Source organism: Rhineura floridana, chromosome 15 (assembly GCF_030035675.1).
Source record: "Rhineura floridana isolate rRhiFlo1 chromosome 15, rRhiFlo1.hap2, whole genome shotgun sequence".
Classification (NCBI taxonomy): domain Eukaryota; kingdom Metazoa; phylum Chordata; class Lepidosauria; order Squamata; family Rhineuridae; genus Rhineura; species Rhineura floridana.
In genome coordinates, this window is record NC_084494.1 from 35,087,905 (window position 1) to 35,108,918 (window position 21,014).

Sequence of the window (21,014 nt, forward strand, 5' to 3'; positions counted from 1 at the left end):
AAATTTGGACAGATTCAGTCTCAGTAGCTTGTAGCAACTCTATTGATATGCTGTCTATTCCTGGTGATTTGTTTCTTCCAAGAATTTTAAGAGCAGCTTTCACCTCACATTCTAAAATTTATGGTTCTTCATCATACGGTTCCTGTATGAATGAATCTGTCATCCTTGCATCTCTTTTATAGAGTTCTTCAGTGTATTGCTTCCATCTTCCTTTTATTTCATCTCGGTCAGTCAGTGTGTTTCCCTGTTGATTATTCAACATCCCTACTCTTGGTTTAAATTTCCCTTTAATTTCTCTAATCTTTTGGAATAGGGCTCTTGTTCTACCCTTTTTGTTGTTCTATTTCTATACAACAACTATTGTAATAGTTCTCTTTGTCCCTACGTACTAGTCGCTGTACTATTGCATTTAGGGTTCTGACCGTGTTTCTATCTCCTTTTGCTTTTGCTGTCCTTCTCTCTTTAACCATTCTAAGAGTTTCTTCAGTCATCCATTTGGGTCTTTCTCTCTTTTTAGCTAGAGGTATTGTATTTTTGCATTCTTCTCTGATAACGTCTCCGACTTCATTCCATAGTTCTTCTGGTTCTCTGTCAACTAAGTTTAAAGCCTCAAACCTGTTCCTTATTTGATATTTATATGCTTCTGGGATGTTATTTAAATTGTATTTTGGCATTGTGATTGCTTTGTTGGACTTCTTTAGCTTTACTCTGATTTTCAATACGACCAGTTCATGATCTGTACCGCAGTCTGCTCCTGGTCTTGTTTTTGCAGAAAGTATGGAACTTCTCCATCTTCTGCTACCAATTATATAATCAATTTGATTCCTATATTCACCATTTGGTGATGTCCACGTGTACAGTCATCTTTTCGGTTGTTCAGAAAATGTGATAGCAAGAAACAAATTATTGGCTTCACAGAATTCAGTAAGCCTTTGTCTTGCTTCGTTTCTGTCTCCTAGGCCCCATTTCCCCACAATTCCTAATTCTTCTCTGTTCCCTACTTTTGCATTCCAGTCCCCCATGATTATCAGCACATCTTGTTTTGGTGTGTGATCAATTTCTTCCTGTACTTCTGCATAAAATCTCTCCAATTCCTCTTCTTCTGCATTTGCCGTCGGAGCATAGACTTGGATGATGGTTATGTTGATAGGTTTCCCATTTAATCTCATTGATATAACTCACTCAAACCTTGCGTTGTAGCTCCTAATTGCTCTTGCTACATCACTTCTCACTATTAAAGCAACCCCATTTCTTCTTAATTTCTCATTTCCTGCATAAAATATTTTGTAGTTGCCTGACTGGAAATGTCCCATTCCCATCCATTTTAATTCGCTCACGCCAAGTATTGTAATCTTGATGCATTCCATTTCTTGCTTGACAATTTCTAACTTTCCCTGGTTCATGCTTCTCACATTCCATGTTCCTATTTTGTGCGTCATACAACTCTGGACTCTTCGTTTGCATCTGTGTGCATCAGCCTATGGGCTTCCTTTCGGCTTTGACCCAGCTGCGTCATTAGTCACAGCGCTACTCATACGTGTCCTTTGTCCTTCCCCAGTAGCTCGGTGAGTGCCTTCTGACCTGGGGGTCTCATCTTCCAGCACTATCTCGTGTTGCATTTTGGATACTCTGTTCATAGGGTTTTCGTGGTAAGAGATATTCAGAGGTGGTTTACCATTGCTTTCCTCTGAGTTTGAATGCATCTTAGTCTGGTGTTTCAGCTTTGACCATTCTGCCTTGGGTGCCCCTGCTAGGAGTCTAGCCTCTTGGTCGAGACTCCTGACGGCTTTGCTCTCAGCTTCTTCAACACACTCAAACCACCTCACCACATTAAGGTGTGCATCCGAAGAGGAGGTGTGTGTGTGTAGGGGGGGGCAAATTCTGTACTCTTTTAGCACATCCATCCTTCACTTGTGTTTGCGCCATCCTTTTTGCCTTCTGTGCCTACATGCTGTCTGGAGACAGCCCCTGTACGAGGTGGAAATCCCAAATGGACCCACCCACTAGACCACACAAAGTTGCCTGGAACCTGAGCCAGACTACGGGCTCCCCTAGCCCAGGGCCAACCCCTCAAAGGGCTGTGCAGTGCTTAAGAGCCTCACAGCAGGATAGGGAAGACCCAAATTCTAGTCCCTACTCTCAGGCCTCAAGGCCACTGGGTGACCTTGGGCCAGTTGTTCTGTCTCTCTCAGCCTAAGCTTCCTTGCAGGGTTGTTATGAGGATAAAACTGGGAAGGGAGGAGGAGGGAAGAGAACCATGTGCTTTGAGCTCCATGGAAGAAAAGTGGGATGTAAAATGATTCAGTGAATGTCCAGCTTTCCAAGGCCATCGCCCAGTCCTGCTGCTACTCAAGACGCCTTTCCACTGTCAATGGTGGGACTGAACCTGGGACCTTGGGCACTCAAAGAAGGTGCTCTGCTGACTGTGCAATGGCCCCCTCCAGGGGGCACAATGCAACCCATCAGGAAGCTCCCTTGCGTGCATCGGAGCTATGCACCCATTCATTCCTCTGGGTCTGTGGCTCAGCTTCCTTGTGGCCCGTTCCCACAAGGGTCTGATCTGCCAATTTGACATTACACTTCAAGCATCCAGTGGAAGTGGACTGCAGTTGACAAAAGCTTATGCCACCATAAATATGTCTGTCTTTCAGATGCCACAAGACGCTGGGCACTATTCAATGCTAGTCCTACTCTGAGTAGATCCACTGAAGTGAATAGGCTTGGGTAGCTTAGGCTCGTAATCGACTTGAAGGTACACAACAACAACAACAACACTGAGTAAGACTTAGCTGAATACAACCCTCTTTGTTCTTTCTCTCCTGTGTCTCCCAGTGGGGGAAGGAATGCACTGTATGTGGGGGTGGCTGCTCACTTTGTCACATGGTCTGTTACTTTCCCATCCATCCCCAAACCATCCACTTGAAGCTCACCTCGTCTAAATATTTTTTGCGCAACCCTTTCTCCCTATCTTCTATTCTCACAAAAATGCAAACTGGTTACGTGACAAGCATTCTGACCTCCAAGTATTCAGACTCACAGAACATGCATGCCAAAGGTCTCAGGTTCAGTCGGCATCTCTTCTTAAAATACCTTGGGTAACAGGAGTTAGGATAAGCTTTTGCCTTAGACCTTGGAGAGCTCCTGCTAGCAAGTAAACAAAGTGCAGGGCTGCAGGTGGACCAATGAATGGGTGGACCTCACTATAAGGCAGTTCCTTCCACCCATTTTTAACAACTTCTACTAATTTATCCTATGGATTTCCCAAATGTATCCTTCTCTGTAGTTGAACCACATTGCAATCTATCTTTCAAAGACAAATTCAGCACAGTGTCTACCTAGACAATGGTCAAAGGCTTTCACACAATTTCTCTGCCATTTTAGGGATCCACACCCAGGAGCCCTGGGATCCATTAACCAGTGTGCCTTACAGCAGAGTAACATTACACATTAGCGCCACCTGCTGACACCGAGAGAAATCATGATGCAAAGTACTTTTGTTCAACTTGAAGTGTGCAGAGAAAAGGCATGGGAAACCAGTAAGAAGCTGAAGAAATCTAATATAATGTGTTCCCTGCAGGACCTGTGAAGAGATGAGATGTGAAGGCCTGGGAAAATTCAGGGGAGGAGAGTTTTTCTGGGGATTTTCTGAAGCCTTTTTGTTTTTTTCTGAAAAACGTTAAAAACTGGGGGGGGGGGGAGAGAACAGGAAAAAACTAAAAAAAACCCTGTTTTTTCTCTTGAATTTTCCTTTTTCTCCACAGGCCTTTACATCTCTAGACTAGTGGCCCTCCAGATGTTGTTGGCCTCCAGCTCCCATTAGTCCCAGCCAGCATGGTCGATGGTCAGGGACAACATCTGGAGGGCCAGGTTTCCCCTTTCCTGTTGTAGAACTTCACAGGAATATGGTTATATCTTAGGGCTATAACTGGGGAACAAGACCAGCAATCAGGCTGCATGTGTGCCATGATTCTGTGGAAGCAAAGAAAGGTTGCAGAATGTGGTAGCAGGTGTAGAATTTACCTTCCCAACAATCTCAACGTTTGCTTTTTTTAAAAAAAAACACCCAAGTTTCTATCCCTTATGATTGCAAATATACACTGTAAAATTTACAGGGGATGCCTGGTACATTTCGGGAGCCAGAAGAATCACTGAATAAAAGTTCCAAGTGTCAGAAGAAAGGGTTTAAGGTAGTTGTATAACTCCTTCCCTTTTCTGTAACCAAAAGAAACAGAGTAAATGATGAGAAAGCTTTTTTTTAAAAAGCAGAAGTACACACACACAGAAATCATGCAATTTTTCCCTATTTGCATAATTTGTTCAGGTCATGGAATTCTGCTTTTCTTGGTGCAGATCTCCCCAACCCCATCCCCTAACAGGATACTACACATCCCTGCCTGTGACAATCTTTTTGGGGGGCTGGCAAGCTTTGTTATGCTTCCTGTTAAGTGCCGCTCAACTCAGATACCTTTTTCCAATATTGGAAATATCAGACAATAATAATAATAATAATATCAAATATAATAATAATCATCAACAACAATTTTTGTGTAGCTATAGTTGTTAAATACACAGGTTAAGTTTTGTTGAACTAGGACCTGGGAGACCAGGGTTCGAATCCCCACTCAGCTATGAAGCTCACTGGGTGTCCTTGAGCCAGTCACTGCCTCTTAGCCTAACCTACCTCACAGGGTTGTTGTGGAGATTAAATGAGGAGGAGGAGAACCATGTATGCCACCTTGAGCTCCTTGGAGAAAAGGTGGGATATAAATGCAATAAACACCTCTCTCTTTCTCTATTCTTAGGCTCTACCTCTGTCATGTCTTATTGTGACCAAGAAGCCATGCCCAGGATGGGGCACTGCAGAGAGGAAGACTTCAAAGCTGTGTGCATGTGCATGCGCAGTATGTGCACACCAAAAGACATTGCACCCTCCTCTAAGGTTCTTGAGATACACATTTGCAGGCCCTCCTTCAGCAGATGGCTTGTCATAAAGATGGGCATTCTGCTACCCTATGATACCCAACAGTTAGATTCTCCCTTCTCTCCTCTCTTTTTCTTGCTCTGTAGATTTTGGCTCCCACGTAAGCAGAAAAATAAATGAAGCTTTCCTGAGGAGCTCACCATTTGTTAAACTGAGCCTGAAAAAGGAATCCTGAGGCATTTGGAAAATCCTGGCTGGCAGATTTGGCCCCGATCCTGCTAACGGACACAGACTTTCAGTACAGTAAGCCGGCCAGCTAGCAGTCCCAAGCCCTGGTTACAACCAACCCCTCGAGGTCCCCTTTTAGAACATTTTAACCTTGAGGAATCACATTTAATAATATAGGGTCCTCCCCATTCAGGATCTAGTTAAGATATTCACAATCTCCTTTGTCTGTTCTCACACAACATGGAAGAAGAGTTGCTAACCTTTTTTTCTAGCTAGGCTCCTGTACCTTTGACAGCTGTGTCAGTGTCAGAAATTCAGCAGGAAAAGGTTTCCCATCACAGCAACTCCATGACAGGAAAAAGTTCAACAGTTTAGCTTCTGCCTCTTGTGGAATTATTAAAGACCCAGGGGCAGCACAGTGTGGGCACTGAAAAAACTGTAACATCCCTGTTCATGCCACCAAGTGAGCACGATGATATTCAGTGCTATTATCCTGTGGCTTTAATAGTTCTGCAGAATAGGAAATTTCAGCGGATTCAGCTTGTCACCCACAGTGCTGCAAAAACAGGTCACATTAAAAAAGTCCTATTCTACTACTGAAGGTCTTAAAGCCCTGTTTCTATCGTAGCTGATCACCCTAGTAACCAAAGCCAGTTTACACACATCTGAGAATAGGTAAATATCAATGATTTCCAAATCAGAGAATCTGGTTGCCACACCGTCCTGGAGCTCCCACACCTGGATTTTTTTAGAAGTAAATGAACCTCTCAGGACTGAGGTGGACACCTTGATGCTCTGTGGTTTGAGGCACTGGGAGGGAGGGTCAATCTCTCAGCCTCAGTTCTCCCAAACCGTAAAATGAGTGCAACAAGGAAGGGAGGAGCAAGCCACACCTTTTAATAAGGCACAATTAAATGTATTAATCTCTCTCTCTCTCTCTCTCTCTCTCTCTCTCTCTCTCTCTCTCTCTCTCTCTCTCTCTCTCTCTCTCTCTCTCTCTCTCTCTCTCTCTCTCTCTCTCTCTCTCTCTCTCTCTCTCTCTCTCTCCTCCCCCCCCCCCCCCACACACACACACACAGAGATGAATAGTGTGTGTGTGGGAGAGAGAGAGAGAGAGAGGGAGCTTTGAGCAGATGGGCTTTGGGGAGGCCTTTTCATCCTGGCCTTTGGCTGGCTCAATAGCGGAGCAGGCGGAGGGGGAGGGGAGGCAGCAAGTCAGCCGAGCACGGCTCCTGAATGCTAAATGGCTTGGCCATTGTATCAGCTGGCCCATCTGTCTGTCCTTTCCCGCTCGCCCATTGTCCATGCTGACACATCTGGACTCTGTGAAGCCCCTCGCTCCTCCTCCTCCCTGCACCCGCACAATCCCCAGAGCCTTCAAGCCCTTTGGCCACTACCCCCGCTGCCTGATCCTAGGCACAGGAAGGCTGGCCACCCCCTACCACCCCCACCTCACTGACCCCCTTTACTCAACACCCAAGGCAGTCTGTATGAGGATGGTTCATGCATCCTTCGCCAATGGTATCACACCCGCCACTCCATCCACCACCACCCTTGTGTACCCTGCAGCATACACACCCCTGCCAGAAAATTAATCACTAGTCAGGACGAAAAGTGCCCCCTGCTGACCCATTTCATAGATCACACCATTCATACAGCCATTAAAAGGGGAAAGGGGGATGACAAGAAGGTATCAACCCCCTCTAGTGGGCAAAATGTGGCACTGCAACATTTTATCGATTGACTGATATCCCACCCAGGGTGGCAAACAAAACACTAAAAACATATACAAAAGGCCTTAAAAACAAAACGTCTCAAAAACATCTTTTAAAAAATATTTAAAACCATCTTTTTAATATGATTATATATATATATATATATATATATATACACACACACACAAAAGTGGTTGACAAAGAATGAAAATGGCTTTGTGGGCTGAAATGCCAATCAGAAATATGAAAAAGGGAACGCTTAGTTTTCACCACCCTTGGTTGCCGGAACCCTTCGCTTTAGATAGTTCCTAACAGGGAGATAGGTGGCAGTATGCCTTACATGGAGCTCTATACCTAGGAAGGAGACTAAGCGCCAGGAAGGGGAAAGGTTCACATGCAAACAGTTACAGATCTCACAAGATCTGCAACCAGGCAAGATCCATGAAATAAGAAAGGTAGAGAGAGGGGTGGCATGCCGTGGTTGTCTGTCCTGAAGTAAGATGAACACAGAGAAGCAGAAGGACATGTTTCCACTGTAATGAGTTGGGACATCATCACAGCTCAGGTGAGAGAGTCAACATGGCTAAATATCTCCTTCCACCTGTCAAATCATGGTCTCAACAGAGTGGCTGGCACACCAACCTATTTTATACCTTTTCTTTTGAACCCTTCCAATTATGGTTAAAAATAGAGAGAAGGTTCTCTTGTAGAAAGGCACTGGATGTTGGTTCTACAAGGAAGTCCTGACTGATCATAAAGAGAAAAATAACAAACAAATGCAAGAGCCAAGGGAACAGGAAGGAGAGGTAAGGAGGGAGCCAGACTCCCACAGCAATCTGCAGGGTTGGGGAGCCTTAAAAAGAGCAGTGTGGAACAGCCTTCAGATGACGTGCCAAAGGCTGAACAACTTTGGCATGCGAGGGGCATCCAGTTACAGGATGGTCTCATCAGTGGACATTGACCTGAATTTGAAAAGAAGTTTTCACTGAGATTTGGCAACCAAGAGGTCTTCTGTATCTTTAAAAGGTGTGCAGGGGGGAGGGAGAATTCCACCTTGTGGTTTTTCTCATTACAGTGTTGCAAGAACACCTGCATTTGGCTGACTTTCTCTTCTCCTAAAGATACAAAGATCAGTCTCAGGCAATGAACCTGGCAACCCTAGTTGGAAGGAATCAATTTACTTGCCAGGGATGATTAATTGCAAAATTATTGGTGTTGTCTGGGCATATGCAACCAATTCCTGGCTGTGCCTGGCAGTTGTACTGGTATCAGCATTAGCTCCAATGTGCTCTCGCTCTCTCCTACAATAGCACTTGCATGTATTGCTCAGAACAGACTGAAATTACACACACATTGTTCTGGAGCATGCACAGAGTTTATTTATTTATTATTTGATTTATATCCCACCCTTCCTCACAGCAGGAGCCCAGGGCAGCAAACAAAAGCACTAAAAACCAGGGCTGTGGAGTCGGTACGCCAAACCTTCGACTCCGACTCCTCTATTTTTCTACTGTCTGACTCCTTCATAAATGGCAAATGTATATTAAATAGTAATAACAAATTTACTGTAGTAAAATGGTAGCACAAGGCATTTCATCACCACCACCTGAATCATCAGGCTAGATTGATAGAACATAAAATATATTTATTTGATTAAAATTTCTGAACAAGAAAATTTTCCTAAATTCCTATGAAAGCTTTTATTTTGAACCGGGAGTCAGAGTGGGTACATTTCTACCAACTCTGACTCCGACTCCACCCAAAATTGCTTCTGACTCCGACTCCACGACTCCGACTCCAACTTCACAGCCCTACTAAAAACAGACTTTAAAATACATTAAAACAAAACAACTTTAAAAACATTTTTTAAAAAAGCTTTGAAAATGGAAATGGATTGCCTTCAAGTCAATTCCGACTTATGGCAGCCCTCTGAATAGGGTTTTCATGGTAAACTGTATTCAGAGGGGGTTTACCATTGCCTCCCTCTGAGGCTGAGAGGCAGTGACTGGCCCAACAGCACCCAGTGAGCTTCATGGCTGTGTGGGGATTCGAACCCTGATCTCCCAGGTCATAGTCCAACACCTTAACCACTACAACACACTAGCTCTCAAAAAGCTTTGAAGACATCTTTAAAAAAAAGGTTAAGAAACATGTTTAAAAGAAAGAAAAAAGGTTTAAAACATATTAAAAAGCAATTCCAACACAGAAGCAGACTGGGATCAGGTCTCAACTTAAAAAGTTTGTTGAATCAGGAAAGTCTTCAATAGGGGCCAAGAAGATAACGAAGGGCAGCCGGGCTTATAGGCCTCTTGACCAAGCCAGGAGCCGATGCAAGAGGCTGCAAGATTGACTGCAGCCTCTCGCTGAAGGCAGGGTCAGGCAGGGGCTCCCAGTCCTTGCAGCGCTTACCAGGGATGTCAGCGGTCTCAAAAGACAGCAACCTAGAGGAGCAAGGAGCAAGCACCCAGATGCTCAGAGACTCACTCCCAGGGCAGGTCTTCTTCAGTCCCCCTAGTGCTGCAGCTGTTCCCAGAGTTGCAAATGAACTGAGCTTCTTGGATACCCCTTTTAAAATATGGAAACAGATTGAGCTTCTTCACATTCATTTTCTCAGTCATTTTTAAAAACTGTAATAATGCCTGCATTTTTAAAGGCATATTCCTTTAATTCAGAGTATATGAACTCCCAAGACCAAGTTTGGTATATAAACCAAACTTCCGTTGGTTTAGGTCTCAGTTTGCCTTCGTGGTGCCACCTGCTGGCTGCTCACAGGGCCAACCCAAGACATTTTGCTGCCGAAGGCAAAGAACAACGTCCCCCACCCCATGCCTTGCCAGCAAATGCACGAACAGAAGCCAACTGGACTGGCAGCTGAACCTTAGCTCAATACTGGTGATGGCAGGTATGTTGCGAGGGGGTGGTCCAGGGGGCCTGAAGCTGAGCCCCAGCAATGATGACCCTTTTTCAAAAACTTTGCTTATATTGGGGTGGCTTTGTGTGCTGCAAAGTGCAGTGTTGTAAAGACTCCAGCCACCCACCATCCTCATTTCCCAGAGGCATGATCTATACATATAAATGAGCAGATGCAAATGTTATGTAGATCTGTGTCTTGGGCCTGTGCCCCAAGCTCTTTAATGACCTAGCAGCACCCCTGAGTGACAAGACAGTTTCCTCCAACTCCACCACCCCTGAGGCCGCAGGCCAACTTAGAAGGTGATGGGCAGTGTGCTGGAATCCTTGCAATGACCCTGTAAGGTGAAAATGGAAATGGACTGCCTTCAAGTCGATTCTGACTTATGGTCAACATTATCATCCCCATATTGCAGCTGGAGAAGCTGAGATGGAAAGAGGCCTCCTTCTGGCCATCTATGAAGTGACCAGAAAGCCCAGCAGTTCAGCCTTAACCCCATGGAAAGATTCTCTAAACCTTACATAAGCCATGCCACCGCGTGCTACAAATCAAATAAAAGAGCAAACTATAGCCCAGCCCAGACATTTGGGCAAACACCCCTGAACATGAAACAAAACGCCTGCATGATTGTCTCCCCAAAGGAATGAAAGGCGAGGCCACTAGGAGGCTGTCGTTCCCAGTGGAGGCAGCTCGGCTTCACAGGGCAAATGGGACACTGCCCCACCAAATTCAGCCATGATTCCTCCAAGCCTGCCTGTCTTCGTACTTACAACCAGTCCTAGGGGTGGCCCTGGTTGTCAGCTTCCTCCTCCTCAGTCTGAGTGTTGCCCTTGTAGAACTCAGCTGGAGGAAGATGGGGACAAAACTAGCATTAGTTGGCTCCTCCTGTCATTGGCTCTGGCTCTATCTACTGCTGGGCTCCCTTCCTTCCGCCCCACCAGTCCCAACGGACACCAGTCATCACTAGCCCTCCCTGTTGCCACCCAGGAACAGCAAAATGGCAAGCCTGGCCTGTGGTCCCATGAAGATGTAGCTGCTTGGATCCACTTTCTTCTTTCCTCCCCATTCCTTCTTCCTTTTGTATCACATCTATTAGACTGTGAGCCTACAGCCAGGGATTGACTTATTTTTTCATATATCTATAGCATATTTTTTTAAAATGAAGCATTTTAAGATGATGATGATGACAGCAATAGTAGTTATGTTTATGGTAGATGAGAGATTCCTGATAGCTCCCTTGCCCCTGCACCATGCAAATTCCTGTAACAGGAGGAAGAGAGAGGATCCAGTTAAAGCAGGGACCTTTGTGTATCCTATGAGGGGACACTAGGACGCAGTGACCCCAAACCTCAGTGATTCACATCTTCCCAGAAGAGCAAGTGGCAGCCATTTTCTTATGTTGATCAATTAGTTATTAAAATTATTTACAACTTGTCCTTAAGGATAACTATCCTCCCAAAGATGGCTTACAATTAAAATCTACATACATAAACAAAATCACAAGAAAACAGTTAGAACATATATAGAAGAAGGTAATGGATGCACTGTGGGGAGAAAGCAGTGTAGTGGGCACAGAGCCTGACTCTGGTCTCCCATAGCCCCTTCCTTTGCTGCAAGCACGAACAATTTGCCAAATCAAAACCTTGTAAGGTAGGTGTGGGGAATCTATGGCTCTCCAGATGTTGCTGAATTACAACTCCCATCAGCCCCATGCAGAGTGTCAATGACCAGGGATGATGGGAGTTGTAGTTCGCCAACATCTGGAGAGCTAAAGGTTCCCCACACCTGATATAAGGGAAGTCTTGTCTGACTGCTGTTTCAGGCAAACTGCCTTTGCATTCAGAGCAGCAGCTGCCTACAGGTAGCCTTGCTTCGGATGGATTGGCCTGTACCCATTCCACAAACCCCCTATCAGGTTGTTATAGGTATATCTAGAAAAAAACCCAGCTTATGGGTTCCACTGCTGGAGTGTGACCAAGAAACAGACAGGGATGTCAGGAAATGGAAATGGGCTGCCTTCAAGTCAATCCCAACTTATGGCTATCCTACGAATAGGGTGTTCGTGGTAAGTGGTATTCAGAGGGAGTTTACCATTGCCTCCCTCTGAGGTTAGTCCTCCCCAGCTGGCTAGGGCCTGCTCAGCTTGCCACAGCTGCACAAGCCAGCCCCTTCTTTGTCCGCAGCTGCCAGCTGGGGGGCAACTGGGCTCCTTGGGACTATGCAGCTTGCCCACAGCTGCACAAGTGGCAGGGCACGTAACCCCTGAGCCACTCACTGTGGGGGTGATCTTTAGCTGGCCCTTGACACCCAGGAGACATGAGTGGGGATTTGAACTCACAGACTCTGGACTCCCAGCTAGTCTCTACAGATAGGGACTACATTGTCATTTCTCAGTTGCTTCCACTGAGTACTATGGGGCAAAATAAAATAGAATTAATATTAAAATGGACTGGGACACTAACATAGGCGAGTAAACCTGCCTATTCCAGGTAGGAGTAGGTTTTGTCCTCACCCCACTGCTGTCCCTGAATGTACCTCAATTCCCTAGCAGGAAAATGGGAACAATTTTGTTTCATCGATGGCTACCTGTGTTCATTTAACCTTTGCTTACATTGTTATTCTGTCCTTTCTTTAAGGAACTTGGGGAGATGTATCTGTTGTCCCCCTTTTTTATCCTCACAACAACCCTGCAAGGTACGTTAGGCTGAAAGAGAGAATGGGACTGGCCCAAGGTCACCCAGAGGGCTTCATGGCCAGGTGGGGATTTGAACCCGCATCTCTCCAGTGCTAATCAGATGCTCTAACCACTATACCACACTGGGTCTGGTTATTGGTGCTGGAAGTGCAAAAACAGCAACTGCTGTTATATTTTACATGTGTCAGTCCATATCTCCTCCCCCTACAGCAGTAATATCTTCCTTATAAAATGACAGGCTTTAACAAATGCCCATTTTACCTGTGCTGCCTTCTATTTTCTTTCTTTTTTCCCCCTCTTGCCTTCCACACTAAAATTTAAAGTTGAAAGTGTAAGCTACTTGAGGCAAAGAGCCGTTCCTTTTCTTTTCTTTTTTCTTTGGTTACTCTGCAAAGCACCATGTACATTATGGTGCTGTATAAATAGAATTTAATAAAGATCATAATCTTATTCTTATTTGATGAAATCTCTTCTCTCTTATTCTGAGGAGGTGGTGACACGTCATATTTCTGTGTCGTGATCTGGCTTGCTTTGAAAGCTTAGAAAACAAAACAAAGCAAATGAGATTTGGGGTTGGGAGCATGGATGCTGCTGCACGGGTGGAAAAGACAGCCAAGCAAATTTAAAAGAAGAGCTGTCACAGACAGCAGCAGCAGCAGCTCACCTCGTCCCCCTCTCCTACACCCACAACTATTCCCCAGTTACAGGTGCCTGCAAATGGGCATTCAGGTCAGTGACCCACTTTTGGGGGGTCACAACAACAAGAGACAACCTTCTAATTTTGAACCTCTGTGTGTGTGTTTGTGTTTTTGAATTCCCAGAAGCCTTTGGGGCTCCCCTGCTGCCCACTCTACGAGGCCCTGTGAGCAGGCAACAGGCCATGGTTGCTACGGAAACCATCCAGGCCGCCCCTTGGCCTGCTGGGAGTGCGGCTAAGCAGTGAGCATGCCCGGTAGTAGGAGGAACTCAAAAGCAGCCAGAGGGAGGAGCGGGGGAGGCTTTTCAATGCAGCAAGGCAGCTAAGCGGGAGCAGAGTCCCGAGTGCTTGCAAAAGAGCCCTCCCCACGCACCCCTTCCCCCAGTGGGGAGGCTTGGGGGGGGCAGTGTTAGAGGGCATCCCTGGAGACCAATCCCGTTAGCCACCGTGGCTCTGTGTGCCCCCCTTTGCATGGTGTCCCCCTTTGCATGGTGCAACACTGTGCCAGCCTACAAGCACCTGCTTGGGGATGCCAGAAATCACTCTCTCTCCCAGAACCAGCATCTGTCCGGCCTCGGTTGTCTGTGCGGTGGTGCCAGCAGTGCAGAGCCAGCCTGAAGGAACCACTGCCCAACTGGCCCAGACCTCAAAGAGCTGGGCACAAGGTGGCACTGGAAAAAAGCAAAAGCAAACCAAACCACAACACCAGGATGTCTGGAGAGAGTGAGGAGATCACCCGCCTTCGCAAGCCACGCTTCTCCTATGAGGAGAACCAGATCCTGATCCAAGAGGTGAGGGCCAACTATGCCAAGCTCTATGGCACCCAGAGCCGGCGGGTGACGGTGGCTGAGCGCCGGCGGGTCTGGGAAGGTATCGCCACCAAGATCAACAACATCACCAGCTGGAAACGGACAGGCCAAGAGGTGCAGAAACGCTGGAATGACTTCAAAAGGCGCACCAAGGAGAAGTTGGCAAGGGTGCCACATTCCACCCAGGGAGCTGGCAACGCATGTGACGAGACCTTCTCGGCTGAGGAAGAGACTATCTTTGCCATTCTGGGGCCTGGCGTCATGATGGGTGCAGGCGGCGCAGAACCCAGTGCCTTGCAGAACACACCAGGGTTTGCCACCCACAGTTACCGCCTGGCAGCTGAACATGGCACGGGTGAGTACCAACATTGCCAGACTCCTCTGGTGGGCATAAGTGGCTACCACAATGCCAGCGGTGAAGCGGGTGTGTCTGGGGAGGGCTTTACCAAGGCATTGGGAAGATCTATGGCAGAGGACAGATTGTCAGGAGATAATGGCGTGGGGTGTGCCACATGTGGGTTGGCATTCTGACAGAACATGAGCATGGGTAAAAAAAATCCCTCCATATGCCATTGCCAGGAGCCAGTTTCTAAAGCAACAAGGTGCAAGAGGACCAAGACGTGCTTAATTTGAGGCACTGCTTACTCAAATGGAGCAATGTGAAGCAATAAGTGCTGTGCCTCTGAACACGTGCAAAGTGCCTTCCCCTCACCACTGAGTAACTGCAACCAGATCCCATGTATCTAGGAGTGAGTGGGGAGAGGATTTCAGATTAGGGTGTGGGGAGTAAGTCAGTGTCAGGCAGGTCTGTTCCCCAGCACCTCTGGTATTTAAAAACAGGCACTTGCCAGGTCAATGTCTTTGCTCTTGAAAGCGGGGGGGGGGGGAGAGAGAGAGAGAGAAGAGGAAGCGAAAGGCAGGAAAGAGAGAAAAAGCCTTAGGTTCCCAAAGAGCTGCCCCATCAGCAGGGGAAATTTATGTGATACGGAGCAGCCAGCCAAGGTGCTGCTCCACAAGTCAATGTATGTATTTTTATAGATAGGGACGTAGGACACAGCCTTATACTGAGCCAGACCGTTGGCCCATCTAGCTCAGTATTGTCTACACTGACTGGCAGCAGCTCTCCAGGGGTTCAGACTGGGGTATCTCCCAGCCTTACCTGAAGATGCTATCAGAGTTTGAACTTCTGCATGCAAAGCATGTGCTCTGTCACTGAACTATGGATATTCAGGGCTATCACTTTGGAAGGTGAGCAGGAGAGGGTCTTTTTAAAGCAATTATCTGCACAATGATATAAACTCCCACGTTCCATCTGACTTGTAGACAACTGAGTGAAATGTGTACTTTGCATGGAGAATGCTGGCACCCTCCTCCCCCCAAGTGTTCCCCAGACCCTCTTCTTCCATCCATGTCCTTTAATTGGGGCCTAATTTCTTTGTTTCCTTCTTTTTTAAAGAGGTATTGGGGTTGCACAACATCCTGAAAGCCATGTCACAACCACATCATACTTTTAAAACCCATCACTTCCCCCAAAGAATCCTGGGAACTGTAGTTTACCCATCACAGAGCTACAGCTCCCAGTACCCTTAACAAACTAGTTCCCAGGGCTCTTTGGTGGAAGCCATATGCTTTAAATGCATGATGTGGGGAAAAAACATATGGTGTGGATGTGGTATCCTGGCTCCTAATTCCAAATGTGACTCAATGATGAAGGAGAGGCACTCTACACATGCTCAGAAACTTAATTACTCAAAGAATGAGCTCTGGCATCCAACAGAGATTTGAGGACTGAGCCCTGAAGAGATGCTATTTTTATTCCATTGTCACCCACACCTTGGATTCATTCACTGAGATAAATTGTAGGTAGTCATATTGGCATGATAGGTGTACAGAACAGGAAAGAAGGCAGACAGTGGAGGGTTGCAAATGCTACCATGTTTGGTGGGGAAAGTACTCCTGTGTTCAACATCTCCCTGACTTTCAGTCTCTCCTTACGGATTCCCCAGAACTTCACAGCTCAATGTGGCTTGCCAGAGGTTTCTCCCCGCAACCTTTTTTCAATGGTCGGAATCAGTCTGGGCATATGTAAATCCATGTTCAAGAAACAGGTGTCTCTGTGCATGTACAGAGTACTTTCCCCTCAGCTCCGAGTCACTATATTGGCCTCCACTGAGCTCACACAATCTATAGATGGGATCAGAGCAAAGGGCTTTCAGGTCTGAAGGAGTGGCTTGACTTTAGGGAAATATTCTCAGGTACAGAGCAGGGTAAGGCAATGTGATTGAAACTGTGCAACTAGACAGCTTCGGAGGCCATCCTTTGCCCGCTGCAGCTATTGCTCTGGGATAGCCCACAGTGGCATGCCGGCTGCTACATTTCCTGTTGAGGCAGGGCCCATGCGCAGAAATTACACTTGGGCCTTCTCATAGGAGCTCATCTATTGCAGCCTGATGCTGCAGAGAAAGGTGCGAAGGGGAGAGAGACAGGAGGGAACAGAGGAAGAAGAGGGAGAGAGAGAATGCTAATGCAAGGGCCAGAAACATCACACAGGCCTCGCTCTCGAGGGGCTACACAGCTTCACGCCACATGGAGAAGGGGAGGGCTGCCTGTTTGAATGCTCCCCCATGGAAAAGGTTCTTGCACACAGAAAGCCAGCAGGTTGGGGAAAGGGGGGCTTTTGCTTTGTCTTTTCCCTGATAAGCTAAATTCCACAGTCAGAGAGATTTTCTTTTTTTTTTACACAGGGTTAGAATTCAAACCTGTGCTCACCCACCTGCAGTCCAAAGAGGTACAGTCCACAAGGGCTACATATACCACATGCTATTTCCGCCCATTCGGATTGGCCCAGAAAGGGCTAGCCAGGGGAAAATAGCTCAGTGGCTTGGGTATGGCCTATAGGCTGCCTACAAGGGAATCAGACCGGTATCAGACCCAGGGAGAAGAAAGACTCAGGGTGCCAGCATTGTCAATCTCCTCCTTTCTCCCTACAGACATGCCGGCCAGAAGCAATGTCTCCTGCAGCCCAGAGATGTCTGCCCGGGCTCCCTGCTGCCCTCTGGATGGGGGGTTGCTGAGGCCCAAGGAACGTGACTCACCAGCGCCCCCTTCTGCCCAGCCCACGACATTGCAGATCGTCCAGCTGGCACCGTCTCCGACCAGCTTGGGCTGCAGGCCACATCGCGAACATTCCCCCGTAGAGCCGCTGGTCACCACCCCGTGTCCCTCAACCTCACCACCGCTCCGGCGCCGGCACCCCCGCCTGGACCCGCCCGTCGAACCCCCTCTGGATTTCCTGCAGGCGCAGAGGGAGACATCTGAAGCCATCCGTGAGCTGACCTACACCCTGCGGCAAGGCCTGGAGCGGCTCACCGATGTGGTGGCGGCCCTTCTGCCCCTCCTCCCTGTCCAAACAAGCAGCCTGCTGCACCCACAGGGGGAGATCCCTACCCCAACACCAGCCCCTTCTGCAGTGACCTTGCCCCCCAGGGACACCTTCACCACCAAGGTGGAGCCATCTCCAGAGCAGGGGGAGGACGAGGTTAGGCCTCTGCAAGAGGAGGGGCAGCCTGCGGCCAAAAGTGGGCAAACCCCAAGCCGGGGCCCTCCACCCCAGAAGCGGAGGAAAGGGATCCCCACTCGGAAACGCAGGGGACGCTGGAAGAACTTGTGAGTGCTTGGAAGGACTTGCTGCTGCTGCTGCTGCCCCCCTACAGGGGGACAAGAGGGGTCATGGGTGCCTGGTAGGGGCAGGCTCTTAATGACTTCTCTCTAAACCCCACCCCAAAGAGATCCCCACCACCATGCAAGATTGTACCCTCCCTGACAAAACACGGCCCTGCCCTTGCCCCTGGAGTTGTCACTACAAGGGGTCTCCGTGCCCTCCCAACTCACCACCCAAGATCAAGCCAAAGGCAGATCCCCAGGCCACCTCGTGCAGCCTGATGGCGCTTGAGGATTCCCTGGTATTTGCAGTCCCAGGTAGCCAAGAGGTTTATCAAGCTGCCGCTGGTGAGCTCCCAGTGCTCATGCCTGCCAGGTCACACGTCTGTGCAGGTCTGGGTTAAATCAAGGACTGAAAGCTCGCCAGAAAAGGTCAGTGAGAAATTGGACCGCAGGGGGAGGATGCAATGCAAATGGACAGACCCCCCCCCTGCCAGCTCCCAAGCTTTGGCAGTACCCCCCCCATCCCAATAGCTTTCTCTGTTAAGATACTCTTGGTGTGGGAGAATATGGGGTGATTTGGCAGCCTCCCTGTCCCCCAGAGACCACCATCCCTTTCTCCTCCCCTCTTTCCTAACCCCATCCAGCACCTGAAAAGCCAAAATCATCCTCAGTTTAAAGCCAGCTCCTCGGAGCCACATGCAGAGGGAGAGGAGCAAGGCGACCAAAGGCGGCTGTTGGCCTCCCTGATACAGAAGGCCCACGGGGAGCAAAGACGGCCTCAGACGACCACAGTTTAAGCCATCCGGCAGTGCCCTTGACTCTGCTCGATCCCCTCCCAATGGATGCTCAATAAACCTATTTTCATACCATATCTCCCTCGTACTCATGGACCCTTATTCAGAAAGCAGGGATGGGGTGGGGAGAGGAGAGGAACAGATGGAGTTTGGGGCAGAGCTTTATACAAGGAAGAGGAGAAATCTCCCTCACCAATACAAAATATGAACGTAATAGTTTAGAAAGCACTTTTATACACACACATATTGCAAAGGATTTTATGCTGCTGTTTACTTTGCTCTATGAAGTGGGACACTCCTACTCCCTTGACACCAGGGGTGGGGTATTACCTCCAGCGGGCAGGTCGGACGCAGCCTGTGGCCTCTCCATCTGGCCCTTGGGACTCTCCCTGGGCCATGCCCCCCATCCCACAGCCACATCTCATACCAGCCCTACTCTTTGAGGGCTTTTGTCTGGATGGAAACTGTCTTTAAACTCTTGATAATGCCTCCTCCTCCTCCTCCTCCTCCTCCTGGCCTAGATGGAGGCTGGAGAGATGTGGAGGCATAGAAACCTCTGGCTTTATGAGTGGCTGGAATGAGGTGTACTGTACTAAGGCAAGAGTCACATCTGTTGCTCCTCTCACTTTTTTGTCTGGCCCCACCCACCTCTCGGATGTAGCCCCTGAAGGTTCCCTTGCCCCCAGAAGGGAATATGCAGCCCTTGTGTTGATCAAGGTTCCCCACCCCTGCCTTATGCAGATGAGGAACTGAGCCCAGCTGGCTAGCAGATTTTGTGTGAATGTGTGTGTGTGTGTTTACTTTTTACTGGGACCACATAAAAGTGAGACTCATATCCATACCACACATTTAAAGCACATGACTTCACCCAAAGAATCATGGAAACTGTAGCTTGTTAAGGGTGCTGGAAACTGTAGCTCTGTGAGAGGTAAACTACAGGATCCTTTGGAGAAAGCAACTTGCTTCAAATGTGCTTTAAATGTATGCTGTGGATGAGGCCAAACTCGTTCCTCAAATGCACAATCAGTTTTCCATCCACTAACCCATGTGGCTTTTAAAAAAAAAAATTGCCAGGTTTTAAGTATAATGCACGCACGTTTTTGGCTGGTGCAGAAATCTGCAGACTTTAAAGTTATGCAGAGCTCTTTACCTATCTGGCAGATAGCTGCATGATGGTCCACATGTGGTCTCTATTCCTTATTCTCTGTATCTGTTGGGCTGGCTATCTATTTGCCTGGCCAGTTAATGCTATTCACTGGAAACTCTATCCCCCCATCAGCAGCATGGACAACATCCGTGTGTGCGTGTGTGCGTGCACTTTGCCATTCGCTATTGTTGCAGGAGCACAGCAGCGACAAGTCAGAGCCCGTTGTGCTCCCTGTCCCCTCCACCCCACCCACTCAGCATGTCCAAAACAGCTCTGGAGCTTAGAATGGAACACATAAGGCCACACAGCAAGCCCATGCACAAACTACTTTCTCCAGGATTCAGGTTTGAAACACGTAGGACAGGCAGGGGTCTCTCTGTGGGGAAAACAACAACGGGGACCTGAAAACTCCGCATCAGTCTCAAATGCCAGTTTTTCCTCTCAGCGTCATCAAGTCCCATAGGGACTTCCGAAGGCAGCCTTCCTCAACCTGGTGCCCTCCAGATGTTTTGGACTACAACTCCCAGCAGCCCCAGCCAGCATGGCAGTCCTGAGGGGAAGCTGTCCTAAGATCAGAGAGCTTGCTTCTCCTTCTGCATGACAGACTGCTCTCTTGGGCACCAGACTGCTATCAGCCTCTATTTGTACAGCACCATCAGCACGCATTGCACTTTGTAGAGTAACATGTGCCAAAAAGACAGGTCTTTGTCCCACAGAGTTTACAATCTGTAGAAGCCGGCTGACGCTCTGACCACTGCAGCCTTGTGGCAGGGGAAGGAACATTTCATCAGTTCCTCGGACTCTTGGAAGATTTCAGCATATAGCAGCAGGCGCCCAGCTTGGAGATGTGCGGGCTGAGCCTGATGGGAGTTGTAGTCCAAAATATCTGGAGGGCATCAGGTTGGCAAAGGCTGACCTGCCATCTTAAATGCATCAAAATGGCCTCCTTAGGGACAGTATTCTAAAGATGAGGTGCCACCCCTAAATCCAGCTGCCATTCACCCAACCTTTGCCAGCAGGGGCCTCTAGAGAAGGACATCAGATAGTAAGGAGAGGAGACCATTTCAGGAATATGGAAAGCTTCACAGCACGACGGCAGAAGACAAAAACAGATGCTCCCAGAATGTATATATCTTTTAACTTCTGAAATCTTCCTCTTAGTACCCTACTTGACACACACACACTCACAGGCAAACTCAGATTTTTTCAGAAACATCGCTTGGACAGAATGTGCTACTGAAGGCACTGGCTGGAACACGCAGATTAACAAGGAAAAATGAACATACTTCTAAATCTGTAAGCAACTATCTTACCTTTTTAAGTAGAATGACTAAAAGCAAGTAAAATGCTGTATTTTATTGGGCGAGGACTGCTTAGCATGCGAATATGCAAGCTTTCAGGTATGACAGAACTTTTCATCATGCACAATGATAC

The 21,014-nt window shown here is 47.8% G+C and overlaps 2 protein-coding genes across 5 annotated transcripts in view; one reads left to right on the top strand and one right to left on the bottom strand.

Annotated features, from left to right (window-relative positions):
- The window catches only part of NOVA2 (NOVA alternative splicing regulator 2), a 61,007-nt gene extending 51,601 nt beyond the window's left edge, over window positions 1-9,406 (bottom strand). The window contains exon 1 of one of the 2 annotated variants that reach the window (XM_061596786.1): window positions 9,274-9,406. The gene's annotated coding sequence lies outside the window, so the exon portion shown is untranslated. The remainder of the gene's footprint in view (window positions 1-9,273) is intronic. The other variant, XM_061596785.1, reaches the window with a different exon arrangement.
- Window positions 9,407-9,599: 193 nt separating this feature from the next.
- On the top strand, window positions 9,600-18,670 carry MYPOP (Myb related transcription factor, partner of profilin). Of its 3 annotated transcripts, XM_061596788.1 has the most exons (4): window positions 9,600-9,766; window positions 12,412-12,469; window positions 13,723-14,331; window positions 16,967-18,670. In XM_061596788.1, exons 2-4 carry the CDS (start codon window positions 12,424-12,426, stop codon window positions 17,644-17,646), a joined length of 1,335 nt encoding a protein of 444 aa, XP_061452772.1. In that variant the 5' UTR covers window positions 9,600-9,766; window positions 12,412-12,423; the 3' UTR covers window positions 17,647-18,670. The 3 variants fall into 3 exon arrangements, with proteins under 3 accessions (XP_061452772.1, XP_061452774.1, XP_061452771.1); XM_061596790.1 differs by lacking the exon at window positions 12,412-12,469; XM_061596787.1 differs by lacking the exons at window positions 9,600-9,766; window positions 12,412-12,469 and having other exon boundaries at window positions 13,419-14,331; window positions 16,967-18,668.
- Window positions 18,671-21,014: the final 2,344 nt, after the last annotated feature.

Coding starts and splice junctions, on each gene's coding strand:
- MYPOP (XM_061596787.1), top strand. CDS start 13,656: ATGGTGCAACACTGTGCCAGCCTACAAGCACCTGCTTGGGGATGCCAG. Junction 14,332..16,966: donor GGCAGCTGAACATGGCACGG/GTGAGTACCAAC, acceptor TTCTCCCTACAG/ACATGCCGGCCAGAAGCAAT.